Genomic DNA, 19,434 nt, shown 5'->3' with positions numbered 1-19,434 from the left:
AACTCTGCCTGACAACGCTGCCATGCGGCCGCTGACATCACAATAGCAGTGCCCTGGGCTGCTTTGTGAGTTCATGCACAGAACCACACCTTCTCTACAGATGATGCCAAAAAAAGCCTGCAGCGTTCTCCTCTGCTACAAAGCCACACAAAAAGCCCTCCCAGTCCATCACCTGTTGCTCAAGGCATCTAAGAGTAAAAACACACTAAGCCCCTCTAGCCCACACTGAGAAGCTGAGCCCTGAGAAGGGAGCAGGATGTGAGGAACCACATTAGTGCTCTTTGGCCACTATTGCTTCTGAGCAAAAACCAGAAGGCTTCTTCCAGCGGGACCTCCCTTAGTTCTAGAAAGCAGCAAACTATCAGAAGCCAGGAAATTCCTCTGCCTGCCCTGGAGGGCTCAAGCCGCTGCCCGGGGGCTCAGAGACTTTGGCACAGAGCCCAAGATGCCTGTGCCTTTGATTTAGCCCTTGGAAAAAACAATCGCCAATCTTGATATGAAGAATTACAAGTCAAAAGAGTTTAAGTAGAATAATAGGTAGTTTGTCACCAGGTGAAAAATAGATTTTTGAGGTTTTGAAAATGACAGCTTGGGGGTCTCAAGATGGAGGAATTTGGATGTGCCTTGTCCTTTTTCCTCCTTCTTCCTAGCCACCATCTTCTGAGTGATGTTGGCACTTTTAGATTGGTTTAGAGGAGAAGTTCACTGTCTCACATAGGTGATAGGTATTGGGAAGTTATTGTAAATAGTGTACACATAGTTTTGGGTATAAAAAGACAACACTGCCTCTGAGGTGGGCAGTGTGCCTCAACCCAAGCTGCTAGACAGACCTTGGCACGTTGGAGAAAGAATATTATAGATAAGAAACAATAAACAACCTTGAGACCAAGAACAGAAGAGTTCCCACTCCTTCTTCAACTGCCGGGCTGGGGAAAGAGACTTTCTAACGCATCTCAGGGTCACTCTGACCAGCAGAGATTGCAAGAGCAAACAGGGAGAAGCACGACTTCAATGACATTGAGAGTTTCCTCCTAGGTACAGAGACAAGGCCATGTGTCTTTCAGCACTATTTATTCAAAGCATTTTACATCACAGCCGTGGCTGTGATTTCAGCAGGGAAACGCCATGACAGGAAATGCAAGGAGGATCCTTCTCTCTGACTCACTCTAGCAGAGAGGCCTTGGCACCAAAGCACCACCACCATTTTTTCTCCCCACTTTTGTCCTTCCTCAGTAATTTTTTGGACACAGGGCTGAGATGGGTGGCACTGAAATGACAGCTCTGACACACAGCTGAAACCATCAGGGCCAGGGGAGCATGTGCGACTGTTTTTCTTCTCCAGCAGAACAAGGCAAGCCAGGGTGCTGACACTGATACCAAGCGAGTTCAGCCAAGCCCAAAGGGAGTGCAGCCAAGCCAAGTGCAGCCCAGCAGGCTGGGAGGAAGAGGCAGCAAAGCGGCAGATCCCATTGCCACGGACACGCCCGGCGTGGCGGACTGATGGCAGCGGCAGTGCCAAACAGAGCTCCGCAGGGAGAGACAGACACCCATCACCATCGCCACTGCCACCAGCACTGCCGCAGAGAGGGAGCAGCAAACTGCCACTGCAGGGCCAGAGCTGCTCCCGGCAGCACCAGCAGCCCCCATCTACCATCAGAACCATGCTGGAAGCCCTGGCCATCCTGTCTTTGCTCCAGGGGCCCCGTGTGACACTGCACCTTTCTTGCTTAAGCCATTACCTCTTTCGCACAATTTTCTTCCTATTGTCGTCTACTGCTGCTTTTTTTTTTTCCCTCACTACATTATAACTCTAACATTCTCAGCTTCTCATAGATTGGTTTTTCCATTGTCCCCCTCCATTGTGGTGGAGAAGGGGAGAGAGGAGAGGCTTTCCCTGGACTATCTCAAGAAGAGGACATAGAAAGGAGGGAAGGCCTTAGAAAGAAAAAACAACGCTCAGGATGCCTCTTTGGGAGGGAAGCAAATGTGCAAGTTTCTTAATATCCAGCCACAAATCTCTGGAGTCTTGACAGCCAAGAAGCACAGGAACCTGGAAATCTTGTTGTGAGACACTGGAGGACATTGCTGGCTCAAGCCCTTTCAGGCGCTTGTAGGTGGGGAAAGGGGCAGATCAAGCCTTGCTCTGCTGAGGCCATGCCCTACTCTGCGCACCCCACACTCCCAGGCCTGCATCCCAGCCCAGCTGTGGCCACTGATCCCTGGCACACCAGAGGCAAGGCTCCACACCTGTGTCTGGAGTCCCTAACCCAGCTCCTAAATTGCCAGGTGAGTGGGAGCCCCATGTGGGGGAAGGCCCCAGGAAAGCCAAAGGCTATTTACCTCAGGATGTGTGGCCACCACATCTCTTGACCCTACCTCCTCTTGGTCTCATTTGCAAGCTGAGCTTCCTATCCCCTTTCAAAGCCTTTCACAGTCTGGTGCTCTGTCAACAGTGCCTCAGTTCCATGGTGGGAATTCTGAAGTCCTTTCAGAGAAGCCTTGCCTGAAAGAGAACAGGTCTGGCTTGCAGTGCATTGCTCTGGAGGCCTTAGGAAGTTGCTTTGCCAGCCCTTACCCACTTACTGGCCAAAAAACACATGTGAAAGACTGAAGCTTTGCCAGCTGTGACAGTGGCCCAAAGAGAAGGCAGTTAGGGGCAAAATAAGGAGAATTATTTTGGTGCTGGCACACACATCAGGTACCAGGTGGGTGAGAAAAGCCATCTGTAAATAGCTCAGCTGACAATCAGGGAGGGGAAGGTGCAAAGAAATGAAGAGGTAGAAATCTCAAAGGAATGAGAGGACTATGTACAGAAGATGAAACTAGCCAAAAGAAAAAAAAAAAAGAGTAATTGGATGAAATACTGATAAAATTCAGCAAGTCTTCTCTTGGTGCTGGATGGTGCATTGGGTGATAGTGTTGGCAGCTTTGGGTGCCCATCCCAAAGCCATCACCTGTTTTCCCTGTGCCCTGACAGGTTCAGACAGGCTGTTGATCTGCATGGCCACTCCCAGTTGGCCCCAGAGTCCTCTCCACTTCATGATCAGCTCACCATAAGTTTTCTGGCTGTCATCCGTTGTGGCTTCTCTTCTCCTGAGGCTTGCTGTTGGTCATTGTTGTCTGATGTGTGGCTGTGTGGTCATTTATGGCCCGTGCCCTCCAGGACAAACTCTCATGAATCACCGCTTTTTCTTTTATTTAAAATGAATGGTATACCCATTATAGTAAAAATCATATCTTCTCATAACTAAAACCAGCACAATACTTAATAGATTTTAATTAAGCTTGAGAATTAAAATAAACTGGTGGGTTCATATTGCAGAGCATAACCAAACAATAAGTAAATATAATTTTCATTTTCCCTCACTTCTCGGGCATTGACTCCCAGACGGCTCCCGCCACTTCATTCCCCCTCAAAACTTACCCACAAAACAAAAGAGAACAGAAAATCAAAGCCAAAAGACTTATGGTGGAACCTTTCCCACGTGGCCTTCAGCAAACACACAAGTCAAAAGAAAAGGTTTCATGCAGGACTAGAATGGGGGAACCTTCCGGTGGTGCAGGGCACAGAACTCCTGTGGGGGCAACAGAGTCGGTCCTCCAGCTGTTTTATTCTCAACTTCTATTGTAGCTCTGACCTCTGAAATATGTATTGCAGCAAAAATGGGGGACTGCTAATACAAGAGGAAAGCAGGGGCAGGGTTGAGGGCAGTCAGAAAGTGGGTTAGGGTAGAATCCAGGATGCCTGCCAGGGCCATCCTGGCAAGGGGTCAGAAGAGGAGGGGAGGTGGCAGATGGCTGGTGGCTCGCCTGTGCTCTTGAGCAGGTTCCATCTCCCGGCCTGTCCTTTCCAGGGAAAATGGGTTCAGGGAAGCGGGGGCAGAACACGAAAACTGGGAGAGGATGTCTGTCAAATATTGTGCAACTAAAATTTAAATTTAAATGGTAGTCAAATATACCGTCAGTTACCACCAAACATAGCAAAGTAAATGATTTTCAATAATCACGGTATCAAATGTATATTGAAACGATAAACAGGAGACCATGGGAGAGGTTAAAGTCTAGGGGACATTCTTCCAGGCCACAGCCCCAGGAAGTGCCCTAGCAGGCCCACAGGCCTCCACAGTGGCTCAGGCAGGTCCCAACTGCACAAGTTTTCACTCCCTCATGTTGGCCTTAGTTCCCGTGGCAGAACTTGCCTTCCCGCTGGACACTCACCTGCGCCTGAGCCCCTGGAGAAGCCCGGCTCCCTCCCCCTCTGCCCACAGCCACAGCAGCATCCCCAGCAGTGACACCACTGCTCTGCTCCATTCTGCCCTACTCTGCTCCTCTAGCCACAGCTGCAATGCCTCTATCTCCACAAGAGCTTGTGGCCTGCAGGCACTGAAGGAAGAAGACCTTTGCACGCTTCCAAACCATGCTGCAAATCCCCATCCATGTGTCTTCCCACATCGAAGAAACACCTGACCATTCAGAAGCAAATTTAGAGCTTATTCACAGGGTGAGAACAAAGGGAAGCTTCCAGCACAGTGAAGGTTTTATTTCTTATAGTATTTATTTTGCCTATTCGAATAAAGAGACTACGAACTATGAGCTATAATTTAGAAACTTCAAACTATGAGCTATAATCTACAAACTACAAACTACGAGCTATAATCTACAAACTACAAAGTGCAAACAAGAACAATGGCCTCTTCCAGGGCTAGTATCTCCTGTTGGCCATAAACTGCTGCGTGGCCATGATCAGAGGCGTCAGCTCGGAGGTCGGCTTGGCTGATGTTACAAACGGATGCTGCCCAAAGAGAAAAAGAAAAACATGAACTTGTACTTTCCTCACAGGCTGAAACAGGCTTTCTCTGGCTACCAGAAAGATATAGAAAGAAGAAAAGGAGGGCATTCTGGGCACCACTGTCTCCACATCCAGGACCTTGCTACATGAGGCAAAATGGCTCCCAATCCCACAAATCCATGACTCCAGATGTCTTCAGCTTAAGGAGATTTGGTCTAGGTGACCTTGGAAGGCTCCTTCCAAGGCATCCTAGGCCAGGATTCTCCTTTGTTTTCCTTTGCAAGCCCCCAGAGTGGAGATGCTTAGGAGCGGGCCCCATCAGACGCCTTGGACTTGAGCAGATGAGGAGCCCCTGGCAGCGGGCAGCTGGCGCAGCCTGCAGCCGCTTTGCCTTTTACCTGCAGCAGTTCCTGGGCAGACCAGCGCCTGTCCTCGTCCCTCTCCAGGCAGCAGTGCAGAAAGTCTCGCAACCACGCCGACTGCTGCCTGGGCTTCTGCAGCTTTGGCCTGCCCCCGCTGCTGATCAGCTCTTGAACCTAGAGAAGAAGGAAATGCCACGCTCTAGCTGTCTCCTTCGCACCCCAAACTGCTCACACACACCCCACGGGACAGGCTCCACTCTCCCGTGGCACTTTACTCCCTGCCAGAGCCTGGCAGATACCTTTCCTACCCCTACTGAAAGAACACAAAGCCACAGGCAGCCATAGCCAGTCCAATAGGCAAAGGCTCTTGCCTTCACCCCTGATTTCACTGGCTGATGGGGACTAAAAGCCCAGCTTTGCCCTTTTGTCAAAGCTTCCGTCAAGCAAAAGGCATCACCATTTTTTGTGCGGTTCGTGCACTGAAATGGCAAGGGGACGATCTGGACAAGGAGCACGAGAGACTATGCAGCCTGGCACCTCTCATTTCCAGGTGTTAGCAAGCTTGCCAGGCAGAAGAATGGGAGCAGATTGTGTTTGGGTGTCAGCAGTATCTGAGAGCAGTTGCAGCGCACCGTGCGGGAGGTTTTCATCCGGTAAGGAGGCGCCCCTTCCACCATCTCGATCCCCACAATGCCAAAGGACCAGATGTCCACTTTGGGGCCATAGAGCTTCCTGGTGAAGATTTCTGGCGCCATCCAGTAAGTGGTCCCAACAGCTGATCTCCGTTTGCTCTGCTCAGCGGTCAGCTGAGCAGCAAGGCCAAAATCAGCTGAGGAGAAAAAAGAGGCCAGCGTGAATGAAGAAAGCAAAGCAAAGAAATCCCCGCTGTACCAATGTCCAAGAGGGCAGCATGGAACCCGGCTGCCAGCAAGGGGCCATGCTGCCATTCCTCTGGCCTGCAGCCGAGGAAATACGGAATTGGCCAGTTAGCAAAAGCCCCAGCTTTCAGGCAGTGGCTTTTAGTGCCCTGAAGCTATTAGACTGTAAGTGCCTTGCTTGGGAAGGGACACACGCACAAGCCAAAGGCACTCCTGAGCCCTTGTTCCCAGCAACACCTCCCTGCACCTTGGGGCTGTGCTCTGCACTTGTATCAGGGCAGCCTGGACTGCCACAGGCACCACTGCAGGGAACCGGCAGTCACCCAAAGGCAGCCCCACACCGCAGCCTGCCACGGCTGAGCCTGGCCAACAACACCCACCCAACTTGACGGATCCGTCCAGACCCAGGAGAATGTTGTGGCTTTTGACGTCCCGGTGGATCACTTGCTTGGAGTGAAGGAAATCCAGGCCTTGCAGGCACTGAGAGAGGAAAAAGAAACACCAGCCTAAGTGGATTTCATCCCACAAGCGGGGAAGTGGCACATCTGCAACACTGCAACATTCCTGGGCCATGCTGAGCCATGGCACGACAGGCTGCTGGCAAGGGCAAGAGCTTGCTGCTCCAACACAAGGACAGCAGTGCCTTTCTAAGTGAGGGTGTGTGTGCTTCTGAAAGAGAAAGGACAATTGTTCCTCTGGCCACTGCCCTGCAACCACAGACTGAAGCAGCACTGCTGCAGTGGCTGTGCTCTCTCCGCCAGACAAGAGTGGATGCTTTTGCAAACACCCCTTTGGTGCAAGGCTCTCTTGGAGGCTGAGCTCCATGACAGCCCAGTGTGTATCTTTGTCTGTGCCACTTATTTTACATTGTGCCACCAGTACTTTGCCCGTCCAGGGAAGGAATGCAGCACACACAGGCTCCAGGGAAGTGTTTAGAGAGGCAAACACAAACACACGAGAAGAAGGGCAGGGACACTGGAAGGCACTTCAGATGCTCTTGCTACTGCCAGTCATAAGAGAAAGGCAGCAAGGAGGCTCAGAAGATGAAATCTCTCCTCTCCTTGTCACCCATTTGGAAGGACCATCCCGACCAAGGCATGGGAAGCACAGGCACCATCCCTTACCTCCCGAGAGACAGCTGCTATCTCTCCTTCTGCCAGGCGAGTCTCCCTGATGACATCATGTAAGGAACCTCCGTCCATGTATTCCATCACGAGCCAGAGTTCCTCGTCCAGCAGGTAGCTGAAAGGAGGAAACAACAGCCTGGAGATGAAGGCGTGCACTCACACCACCTGATGGATTCTTGTTTCTGTGTCTCTCTCAGAGGAAGACAGGAGGAAGTGAGCAGTCATTCACTACGCTCTACAGGCCTTGAACTCTGGGCAGTCTAAAACACTGCTTGCTATCCACACCAACAAACAGGCCAAGGGAAATACAATCTACAGTGCTTTGGCAGCACTTCAGACCCATGGGGAAAAAATCCAACCCCAAAGCCAACAAAACAATGGGGAGAGAGCACAGGAACTTTGAGGCTGTTGGCTCAGTAAGATAGGGCCAAGTCCGGCCTTTGAAAGCGCCCTTCAAACTCGGTATGCCAGGAAAGAGTAATGCAGCCCCAATGCAATCTCCTCCCAAGACACTGTAGATCAGCCCAGAAACAGGAATGAACAGCTCCATCCTCTGCCATCCACCAAAGGAGTGCTTGAACCTCTGGCTTGCAGGATGTGAATGACCTTTCACAGCAGAACAGCAGAACCACTCACCTGTCTACATAGTTGACAAGGTTGGCGTGCTTATTGCCACGCATGACCTGGATTTCATTCAGGCACAGTTCGCTGCCGCTCTCTTGCAGGAGACTAATTTTCTTTATGGCCACCTAAAACGACAGGGAAAACCATGAACCAAAGAAGTCTGTGGCACAGGACCACAAGGGCAACATGGAGACAGTGATTATGGGATGATAGTGCTGGGCTGGGCCAAGCTGCCTTGTGACAGGACATCAGACCGCCTGCTCGGGCACCTCCCAGGACACAGAGCCACATAGCCTCTGCCTTGGAAACCTGGCAGAAACACGCTCTAAGCTCTCCACCTCAGAGGTCTAACAACACTCACTGTGCCCAGGGCCAGTCTTCTCCCATGGCCTTACTTTATCATCCCCATGCTCATTCACACACCTCTTGCAAGCAAGAAGCCATTTTGTGCCAGTAAAAATGGAGCAAAACTGCTGGGAAACCATTGGCACTTCTAGGGGATTGGATCATTACTCCAGCAGTCACTGGCATTCTCCATGGCACAACAACAAAGCAAACAGTTAGAGATGTGGCAGATAAAATGCTGTCCTAAAAACATCCTGAGGGCTATTCCTCCTAAGATATACAACCCTACATACTTCACAATGAAAAAATGCCACGATGATGAAAACATCATTAAGGACACCTCCAACAACCACAATCCTAGCACTTCCTCACTCCAGGAATTTTCATTTTGCTCCACTCAAATACTTTTCTTCACACCACTGACATTTGCAATTACTGCCTGACTGTAAAAAGAAATAACCCAGGCCATGATCTTCTAGGGATATACACCGGGCTATGGGCAGGGCTTAGGCCTTTGAGAGACTCCTTGCAGACCACTCTGTCTAAGCACAGTTCCAAGGGCAGCACTGCAGGTGCCTACAGAACTATCAGCACGATTCCCATCTATTTGCTAACAGCCAGAAAAGAGAACTCAGGAACCCTGCAGCCCCAAAGAGCAGTGCCATGCTCTGAGACACCACCTGGGCACTAAGACCCAGCCAGCGTGTCCTCCTCTGGCCTCCTTGCATTCCCAGGGGCAGCTGAGAAGGACAAAATCTGTCCCCACTGTATTTGGCAGGGCGGACACTGCTCTGCACTTCATCTGCCTTTGCAGCAAAGCTCTCCTGGCCACCCAAAGCTCAGCCACAGCTCACAGCAGAGGGGAGGGCACTCGAGAGCTGCAGAAGCTGCGGCGCTGCTTGGCGCTTACCTCTTCTCCTGTGGCAGTCTCCACTGCCATGCACACTGTGCCGAAACCCCTAGAAACAAAACAGCAGCGGAGAAAGAAGAAGTCCTTTAGTCCCTGCCACTGCAAGACACTGCAGTCCAATGGCAAATAAGTCCTGGGGCAAACAGTAAATGGAATAGGACAGATTCTCCTCTGGGTCTTTCCCCCCTTTTCTCTTTCTGTATCTGTACATGTGTGGGATTTTTCCAGGAACTTGCCAGTTGGGCCTTCTCCCACTTCTCCCTGGAGCCTGTCTGCCAAACTCAAGCACCACTACCGAGGCCTTCTGAGAAGCCTGAGGCCACGGAGCAGCCATTGCAGGAAAGCCTCCAGACACAGATCCCTTCTCCAGCTTGCAAGGAAGTTAGTGCCCAGCCATAGCTGCAGCCACAGCCAGAGCAGGGAAAGGCTTCCATTGCTGCACACACAAATGGAGAAGTCCTCAAAACACAGGATCCTTGGACACCAGCGTTCTGAGTCCAGAGCTGTTGTCAGCTGCTTCTCTTTGGTGCACCAGACACCTGGAGGACTCTGCTTTTCTGGAGACTTCTTGTACATTTGGCTTCTCACAGGGAAAATGTTGCAAATCAGTCCCATTTCCAGTCAGCAGAGCCGGCTTTCAAAGGGAACAGCTTGGTGGATTCTTTGCAGGAAAGGCCTAAACCCCACAGGATTCACCAGGGTTCTGCCATCAGCCAGATGACGCCTTTTCCTCTGGAGTGCATTGGCACTGGCCATTGCCCTGAAGCTTTGTCTTTTGCCACGTCAGCTACAAAAGAGAGCTGCTTCTTTCATTTCTGCTTTTGGCTGCTAGGCTAGGTGGTGGCCATCCAGACCACTGAATCTTGCTTTCAGCAAAATACTGGAAAGAAATGTTACCCAGAGCTGTTCCCTGACAGCTGTCAGCTGCTGACTTGACCTCTGAGGCAACAAAGTTTCTCCTCCTTTCATTCCCACGCATTCTGTATTCTTTTGAGACATGCAAAAATGCTTTCTCCTAGGAAGAGCGGCAATCAGGTGCAACAGACTTGAGGGACAGGAGATCTGCCAGGTGCTGCTCTTTGCCGCAGAAAAGACATTGCCAGCGTCCAGGTGTCTTTGCCGCCCTGCCTTCGGACCACAGCTGTAAATGCTTACCAGTACTGAGAGATCATCAGGCATCATCCTAACGCAGTGTCTGAACAGCTTTGGAGCTTGCCTGACGTCGCTCTGGGGAGATGTGACACCAGCAAAATGCACAGGCCCTGCCTTTGAAGAAGGAACTGTGGCTGCACTCACCCTTTGCCAATGGTTTCCAGCTCTGTGTATTCAGCCTCAGGATCTCCCTCGCTCACCAGCATCTCTGGAAAAATCCCAAGGAAAGATGCTCACTTCAAAAGAGATCCCACCCTGCAGCAGATCAGAAAGGCAGCCCCACTCTCTGCGACTCTGGGCCCTTTCAACTCAGGCAGTCGGCAAACAACAACACCACCGCACCACCACCACCACCACCTCAGAAACAACAGCAGCAAGACGAGCAGCCCTGCAGCACAGATGGCCTGCACCAAACTAGACGTCTAAACTAAAATCTAAGCACGTGCAGAAACAGTCAGAGGATGCAGGGATCAGAAAGCTGTAACCAAGAGAACTGGTTGTTGTCTAGAAATGTTAAGGGCAGCAGGAATAACAAAACCTTGCTGGTCTTGGCAATCAACACTCTGTGACCTTCAAGCAAAGCTTTAATCCTTGCAAACATCAAAGGCATCTTGGCTCCTGGAATCAATTGTTCTCAACAGCTGCCCTTTGCAGAACAGCAAGAATATTGCAAAGTGCTTCCAGCAGAAGCACAATCTGCAGCTTTAAGCAGGACAATTTTGCCTAAACAATGGCCTTCTGCCTTTCAGGAGCAGCAGCTCATGTTCCAACCTACTGTGCTGGGCCTTAGGAATGAGGTGCCTCAGCCTTTAGGACAGGCCGAGTTCTGAAGATGACCTTGGCCGTGCCCCACAGGAGCTCCTTGAGGCCTACTCATTGGCTGGGTCACGGCCTCCTGCTCAGCCAGAAACAATCTCTGGTTTGCCTTTTGCCTCCAGGGAAGCTCAGGCAAAGCCAAGCCAGGCTGAGCTGCTCTCAGAGGCAGGAGCAACACCCCGGTGACCCCTCACCACCTCAAAGCACAACAACAGGTCCTGTGTGGAGGCCTCAGGAGCTGGCACTCAGCTGAGGAGGAACAGGAGCTGGGACAGCTCATGCCGACACACGCACACACAGGGCACTGCTCCAGCAGACAAGGATCACAAAGGACGTACTCAGCATGGCCAGGCACTTGTCCTCTGTCCTCTCTCCCAGCTGCTCTCTGCTGCCAGAGGAGCTACTGGTGCTCCAGATGCACGAGCTGCTCCCGCTGCACTTGCCAGCTTGGGGACTGGAGGCTCCTTCAGAGCCTTCTGCTGCAGCTCCTGCAGGTGCCAGGACAGAGGAGGTGGAGCTCTGGGAAAAGAAATGAGTGAGGTCACAAATGTGCCTGGCAGAGGTGCCCCTGCCATCCCATTTCAAATGCAAGCCCCTGGGAAGATGCTGCTGGCCACAGCCAGGGCTCTTCACCTCTCAGCTTTTGCAGCCCGCTTCTCCAGCTCAAGGCCCAAAATCCAAAGGCTGCTTTTACACCATGGACAAAATGACACCACACTCACTGCTAACCAAAGCAGGCACTTACTGATGATGTTTGCTCTGGGCCTGGGCTGACAGCAGGGGCAGGTTCATGAGCACCTTCCTCCTCTTCAGCCTCTTCCTCGCGTGCAGAGGCAGCCAGAGCAGGTGCTGACGCTGCCCTTCTGCTCTGGGGACACACAGCAGCATGAGGGACAGGAAAGAACCTGGCATTCACCACCTCACCTATATTCAGCTACAGGCCCCGCTGCATCTCAGCTGTTCCTTTAGCTACTGACAGCTGCTGTCTGCGCAGGGCCAGGTCCCTCCTGGGGACAGTGTCTCCTCATATCCTGCAAGCTTCTGAACTGCACCTTTGCACTGCTCTCTTCACTGGGGACAGGGAGCCTGCACAGCCACTGGCCACCAAGGGCCTCACTTGTACCCCAGCAGCACGCCAAGACATCCTAATGCTACCTCCTGTCTCTTGCTAAGACAAATTCACAGCCTCTTTCAGAACAGTAGGAAGGTGATCCCTGAACTTCCAAGTTCCAGGCCTCACTGCCTGCGGGAAGGGCAGGAAAGATTCCAGCCCTCAGCATCTTCAGCCAGGCACGGGAGGTGCTGTCTGATCAGAAACTTGCAGCTATGCTTTGCTCCAGCCACAGGACTGCCCAGAGCTGCCACTTACTGATGCTGCATGCTCAGGCCCTGCAGTTGCAGCAGGTACACTTTGCTGGGCATCTTCCTCCCCTTGGGCCTCTTCTTCAGGAAGACACACAGCCACTGGAGGCTCCGAGGTTCCCTCTGGGCTCTGCAGACAGACAGCAGCATCAGGGACACATAACCTCCTTTATATTCAGCTCTAGACCCAGATGCACTCAGGAGAAAGCATCTGCAGAGAAATGGGATTCTAAGGTGCTCAGACTCAAGTAAAATGGGCCAGCTGGATTGGACTGCGCTCTCTTGTACAGGAGAAATTCCATCATGGCAGCCACCACTTTCAGCTGCTTAAAAGTTCTGGAAAGGAACGGGAGAAAACAGCCCTGGGTCCTCCTGCTGCTGCTGTTGCTGCAAAGGGCCTGGACTGTACTTTCATTCATCCAGCCAGGCTGGCCCCGGAGTGCAACAGGCCCAGCTCACAGCTTGCTCCGCAATTGCCAAATGCTACCAAGGCCAGAGGCTCCTTTGCCACTCACCCAAAGAGCGGATTCTCTCCAGGCACGGCTGATGTGACCTGCAACACACAAGGGAAAAAGAACCAGATGCTCTAAGAAAACTGCCTGGGCTGGCCATGCCCACCCCAAAGTCAACCCAAAGACAGAGCATTCTGCTTTCACTACACCACTCCAGCAGCATCCCTTGTGGCACACAGCAAGCAAGACAACAGCAGCACAAAATACTGCCTGGTGTCTACCTTGTCTCTCCTCTTTGGCCACTCAACCCATAGAAACTTGAGACTAAGTCTACAAGTGGTTCTCTAACAGTCATTGCTTCTGCCCCACCTCACCCAGCAGCGGCTACAGCTCCTCTCTTTCCTGTATTTCAGTCTGCTCAAGACATTGCATGTAGCAATTGCCATGAGCTTACTGAAAACCTTTCCCCAGGGAGGCTTCACCCAAGTCCCTCTGAGCCATGCTGGCAGTCCTATCATGACACAGCACAGGAACAGCTCCTGTGTGTGGGAGCATACAAGAACTCCTCAAAAATGTCCATCTCAGAGGCCTTTACCAAGCTCATTCTGTGATTTCATCACAGAACAAATGGCTCTTTTAGCGCGCAGGAAGTGTCAAGTTCCACAGGCACATGCTGGGATGAGGGAATGCAGACAAGAAGCCTTGAACTGAGGGACTTTGCCTCAGTCCTGGAGAGCAGTGCACAGCTTTTACAAGGATGCCTGCCAAGCTCTCCCAGTCTTCCCATCCTGGAAGTTGTCTTGCTTGAGCCAGCAAACTGAGGAGACTCCAGACTCCATTGCCACAGGCCGTGGCACGGCAGGAGCGGAATCCCCGCAGGCTACGTCACAAATGCTGCCCATGCCCCACTGGCTAGAGACACGCCCTTCTTAGCTGGAGCTGTGGGCAGGGGTGTTACCCAGCTGAAGGCCTCTTTGTGGCATTTGGGTTTCCATATGCTGCACTGAAGAAAAACGTCTACTTACATGCCAGGTGGGTGAAAAAGTACCCGGAATAAGCCACGGTAAAAGCCGTGAAAGCTGCAGCACACACTCCCTCCATGGCTGGAGCAGTGCTGCTCAATCTGCAAGGGACAAAGCCTGTAGGGAGAAAACAAAAAAACTCAAGAGTCCTGCTGGCAGAGACCTCGTCGATCAGCAGGTTCCCCTGCAGTGAGCGTGCCGCAGAGCTGCTCTGCACACTGAGCCCTTCCGGGCCTCGGCACAGCAACTCTGCCTGACAACGCTGCCATGCGGCCGCTGACATCACAATAGCAGTGCCCTGGGCTGCTTTGTGAGTTCATGCACAGAACCACACCTTCTCTACAGATGATGCCAAAAAAAGCCTGCAGCGTTCTCCTCTGCTACAAAGCCACACAAAAAGCCCTCCTAGTCCATCACCTGTTGCTCAAGGCATCTAAGAGTAAAAACACACTAAGCCCCTCTAGCCCACACTGAGAAGCTGAGCACTGAGAAGGGAGCAGGATGTGAGGAACCACATTAGTGCTCTTTGGCCACTATTGCTTCTGAGCAAAAACCAGAAGGCTTCTTCCAGCGGGACCTCCCTTAGTTCTAGAAAGCAGCAAACTATCAGAACCCAGGAAATTCCTCTGCCTGCCCTGGAGGGCTCAAGCCGCTGCCCGGGGGCTCAGAGACTTTGGCACAGAGCCCAAGATGCCTGTGCCTTTGATTTAGCCCTTGGAAAAAACAATCACCAATCTTGATATGAAGAATTACAAGTCAAAAGAGTTTAAGTAGAATAATAGGTAGTTTGTCACCAGGTGAAAAATAGTTTTTTGAGGTTTTGAAAATGACAGCTCGGGGGTCTCAAGATGGAGGAATTTGGATGTGCCTTGTCCTTTTTCCTCCTTCTTCCTAGCCACCATCTTCTGAGTGATGTTGGCACTTTTAGATTGGTTTAGAGGAGAAGTTCACTGTCTCACATAGGTGATAGGTATTGGGAAGTTATTGTAAATAGTGTACACATAGTTTTGGGTATAAAAAGACAACACTGCCTCTGAGGTGGGCAGTGTGCCTCAACCCAAGCTGCTAGACAGACCTTGGCACGTTGGAGAAAGAATATTATAGATAAGAAACAATAAACAACCTTGAGACCAAGAACAGAAGAGTTCCCACTCCTTCTTCAACTGCCGGGCTGGGGAAAGAGACTTTCTAACGCATCTCAGGGTCACTCTGACCAGCAGAGATTGCAAGAGCAAACAGGGAGAAGCACGACTTCAATGACATTGAGAGTTTCCTCCTAGGTACAGAGACAAGGCCATGTGTCTTTCAGCACTATTTATTCAAAGCATTTTACATCACAGCCGTGGCTGGGATTTCAGCAGGGAAACGCCATGACAGGAAATGCAAGGAGGATCCTTCTCTCTGACTCACTCTAGCAGAGAGGCCTTGGCACCAAAGCACCACCACCATTTTTTCCCCCCACTTTTGTCCTTCCTCAGTAATTTTTTGGACACAGGGCTGAGATGGGTGGCACTGAAATGACAGCTCTGACACATAGCTGAAACCATCAGGGCCAGGGGGGCATGTGCGACTGTTTTTCTTCTCCAGCAGAACAAGGCAAGCCAGAGTGCTGACACTGATACCAAGCGAGTTCAGCCAAGCCCAAAGGGAGTGCAGCCAAGCCAAGTGCAGCCCAGCAGGCTGGGAGGAAGAGGCAGCGAAGCGGCAGATCCCATTGCCACGCACACGCCCGGCGTGGCGGACTGATGGCAGCGGCAGTGCCAAACAGAGCTCCGCAGGGAGAGACAGACACCCATCACCATCGCCACTGCCACCAGCACTGCCGCAGAGAGGGAGCAGCAAACTGCCACTGCAGGGCCAGAGCTGCTCCCGGCAGCACCAGCAGCCCCCATCTACCATCAGAACCATGCTGGAAGCCCTGGCCATCCTGTCTTTGCTCCAGGGGCCCCGTGTGACACTGCACCTTTCTTGCTTAAGCCATTACCTCTTTCACACAATTTTCTTCCTATTGTCGTCTACTGCTGCTTTTTTTTTTTCCCTCACTACATTATAACTCTAACATTCTCAGCTTCTCATAGATTGGTTTTTCCATTGTCCCCCTCCATTGTGGTGGAGAAGGGGAGAGAGGAGAGGCTTTCCCAGGACTACCTCAAGAAGAGGACATAGAAAGGCGGGAAGGCCTTAGAAAGAAAAAACAACGCTCAGGATGCCTCTTTGGGAGGGAAGCAAATGTGCAAGTTTCTTAATATCCAGCCACAAATCTCTGGAGTCTTGACAGCCAAGAAGCACAGGAACCTGGAAACCTTGTTGTGAGACACTGGAGGACATTGCTGGCTCAAGCCCTTTCAGGCGCTTGTAGGTGGGGAAAGGGGCAGATCAAGCCTTGCTCTGCTGAGGCCATGCCCTACTCTGCGCACCCCACACTCCCAGGCCTGCATCCCAGCCCAGCTGTGGCCACTGATCCCTGGCACACCAGAGGCAAGGCTCCACACCTGTGTCTGGAGCCCCTAACCCAGCTCCTAAATGGCCAGGTGAGTGGCAGCCCCATGTGGGGGAAGGCCCCAGGAAAGCCAAAGGCTATTTACCTCGGGATGTGTGGCCACCACATCTCTTGACCCTACCTCCTCTTGGTCTCATTTGCAAGCTGAGCTTCCTATCCCCTTTCAAAGCCTTTCACAGTCTAGTGCTCTGTCAACAGTGCCTCAGTTCCATGGTGGGAATTCTGAAGTCCTTTCAGAGAAGCCTTGCCTGAAAGAGAACAGGTCTGGCTTGCAGTGCATTGCTCTGGAGGCCTTAGGAAGTTGCTTTGCCAGCCCTTACCCACTTACTGGCCAAAAAACACATGTGAAAGACTGAAGCTTTGCCAGCTGTGACAGTGGCCCAAAGAGAAGGCAGTTAGGGGCAAATAAGGAGAATTATTTTGGTGCTGGCACACACATCAGGTACCAGGTGGGTGAGAAAAGCCATCTGTAAATAGCTCAGCTGACAATCAGGGAGGGGAAGGTGCAAAGAAAAGCAGAGGTAGAAATCTCAAAGGAATGAGAGGACTATGTACAGAAGATGAAACTAGCCAAAAGAAAAAAAAAAAGAGTAATTGGATGAAATACTGATAAAATTCAGCAAGTCTTCTCTTGGTGCTGGATGGTGCATTGGGGTTGGCAGCTTTGGGTGCCCATCCCAAAGCCATCACCTGTTTTCCCTGTGCCCTGACAGGTTCAGACAGGCTGTTGATCTGCATGGCCACTCCCAGTTGGCCCCAGAGTCCTCTCCACTTCATGATCAGCTCACCATAAGTTTTCTGGCTGTCATCCGTTGTGGCTTCTCTTCTCCTGAGGCTTGGTGTTGGTCATTGTTGTCCGATGTGTGGCTGTGTGTTCATTTTTGGCCCGTGCCCTCCAGGACAAACTCTCATGAATCACCGCTTTTTCTTTTATTTAAAATGAATGGTATACCCATTATAGTAAAAATCATATCTTCTCATAACTAAAACCAGCACAATACTTAATAGATTTTAATTAAGCTTGAGAATTAAAATAAACTGGTGGGTTCATATTGCAGAGCATAACCAAACAATAAGTAAATATAATTTTCATTTTCCCTCACTTCACGGGCATTGACTCCCAGACGGCTCCCGCCACTTCATTCCCCCTCAAAACTTACCCACAAAACAAAAGAGAACAGAAAATCAAAGCCAAAAGACTTATGGTGGAACCTTTCCCGCGTGGCCTTCAGCAAACACACAAGTCAAAAGAAAAGGTTTCATGCAGGACTAGAATGGGGGAACCTTCCGGTGGTGCAGGGCACAGAACTCCTGTGGGGGCAACAGAGTCGGTCCTCCAGCTGTTTTATTCTCAAATTTATTGTAGCTCTGACCTCTGAAATATGTATTGCAGCAAAAATGGGGGACTGCTAATACAAGAGGAAAGTGCGGGCAGGGTTGAGGGCAGTCAGAAAGTGGGTTAGGGTAGAATCCAGGATGCCTGCCAGGGCCATCCTGGCAAGGGGTCAGAAGAGGAGGGGAGGTGGCAGATGGCTGGTGGCTCGCCTGTGCTCTTGAGCAGGTTCCATCTCCCGGCCTGTCCTTTCCAGGGAAAATGGGTTCAGGGAAGCGGGGGCAGAACACGAAAACTGGGAGAGGATGTCTGTCAAATATTGTGCAACTAAAATTTAAATTTAAATGGTAGTCAAATATACCGTCAGTTACCACCAAACATAGCAAAGTAAATGATTTTCAATAATCACGGTATCAAATGTATATTGAAACGATAAACAGGAGACCATGGGAGAGGTTAAAGTCTAGGGGACATTCTTCCAGGCCACAGCCCCAGGAAGTGCCCTAGCAGGCCCACAGGCCTCCACAGTGGCTCAGGCAGGTCCCAACTGCACAAGTTTTCACTCCCTCATGTTGGCCTTAGTTCCCGTGGCAGAACTTGCCTTCCCGCTGGACACTCACCTGCGCCTGAGCCCCTGGAGAAGCCCGGCTCCCTCCCCCTCTGCCCACAGCCACAGCAGCATCCCCAGCAGTGACACCACTGCTCTGCTCCATTCTGCCCTACTCTGCTCCTCTAGCCACAGCTGCAATGCCTCTATCTCCACAAGAGCTTGTGGCCTGCAGGCACTGAAGGAAGAAGACCTTTGCACGCTTCCAAACCATGCCGCAAATCCCCATCCATGTGTCTTCCCACATCGAAGAAACACCTGACCATTCAGAAGCAAATTTAGAGCTTATTCACAGGGTGAGAACAAAGGGAAGCTTCCAGCACAGTGAAGGTTTTATTTCTTATAGTATTTATTTTGCCTATTCGAATAAAGAGACTACGAACTATGAGCTATAATTTAGAAACTTCAAACTATGAGCTATAATCTACAAACTACAAACTACGAGCTATAATCTACAAACTACAAAGTGCAAACAAGAACAATGGCCTCTTCCAGGGCTAGTATCTCCTGTTGGCCATAAACTGCTGCGTGGCCATGATCAGAGGCGTCAGCTCGGAGGTCGGCTTGGCTGATGTTACAAACGGATGCTGCCCAAAGAGAAAAAGAAAAACATGAACTTGTACTTTCCTCACAGGCTGAAACAGGCTTTCTCTGGCTACCAGAAAGATACAGAAAGAAGAAAAGGAGGGCATTCTGGGCACCACTGTCTCCACATCCAGGACCTTGCTACATGAGGCAAAATGGCTCCCAATCCCACAAATCCATGACTCCAGATGTCTTCAGCTTAAGGAGATTTGGTCTAGGTGACCTTGGAAGGCTCCTTCCAAGGCATCCTAGGCCAGGATTCTCCTTTGTTTTCCTTTGCAAGCCCCCAGAGTGGAGATGCTTAGGAGCGGGCCCCATCAGACGCCTTGGACTTGAGCAGATGAGGAGCCCCTGGCAGCGGGCAGCTGGCGCAGCCTGCAGCCGCTTTGCCTTTTACCTGCAGCAGTTCCTGGGCAGACCAGCACCTGTCCTCGTCCCTCTCCAGGCAGCAGTGCAGAAAGTCTCGCAACCACGCCGACTGCTGCCTGGGCTTCTGCAGCTTTGGCCTGCCCCCGCTGCTGATCAGCTCTTGAACCTAGAGAAGAAGGAAATGCCACGCTCTAGCTGTCT

General features: G+C 51.3%; 1 protein-coding gene across 1 annotated transcript; it reads right to left on the bottom strand.

Moving 5' to 3' along the window:
- Positions 1-4,702: 4,702 nt before the first annotated feature.
- On the bottom strand, positions 4,703-13,918 carry LOC129133165 (serine/threonine-protein kinase PAK 3-like). The gene is made up of 12 exons (XM_077172184.1): positions 13,843-13,918; positions 12,881-12,918; positions 12,373-12,495; positions 11,342-11,522; positions 10,332-10,395; positions 9,036-9,084; positions 7,793-7,905; positions 7,154-7,271; positions 6,410-6,509; positions 5,784-5,980; positions 5,188-5,325; positions 4,703-4,792 (listed from the first exon to the last, which is right to left on the bottom strand). The coding sequence occupies exons 1-12, from the start codon at positions 13,916-13,918 to the stop codon at positions 4,703-4,705; spliced, it is 1,287 nt and encodes a 428-aa protein (XP_077028299.1).
- Positions 13,919-19,434: the final 5,516 nt, after the last annotated feature.

This window comes from Agelaius phoeniceus, chromosome Z (assembly GCF_051311805.1).
Source record: "Agelaius phoeniceus isolate bAgePho1 chromosome Z, bAgePho1.hap1, whole genome shotgun sequence".
NCBI classification, from domain to species: Eukaryota; Metazoa; Chordata; class Aves; order Passeriformes; family Icteridae; genus Agelaius; species Agelaius phoeniceus.
This window is presented reverse-complemented; position numbering and strand designations above follow the sequence as displayed.

What these genes read in the sequence shown, in the direction of transcription:
- LOC129133165 (XM_077172184.1), bottom strand. Translation starts at nt 13,918, where the DNA reads ATGGAGGGAGTGTGTGCTGCAGCTTTCACGGCTTTTACCGTGGCTTAT. An exon ending in GGACGGATCCGTCAAGTTGG is followed by an intron (nt 5,981 to 6,409) that starts GTGGGTGTTGTT and finishes TTTTCTCCTCAG; the next exon opens with CTGATTTTGGCCTTGCTGCT. An exon ending in GGATGAAAACCTCCCGCACG is followed by an intron (nt 5,326 to 5,783) that starts GTGCGCTGCAAC and finishes CTTCTTCTCTAG; the next exon opens with GTTCAAGAGCTGATCAGCAG.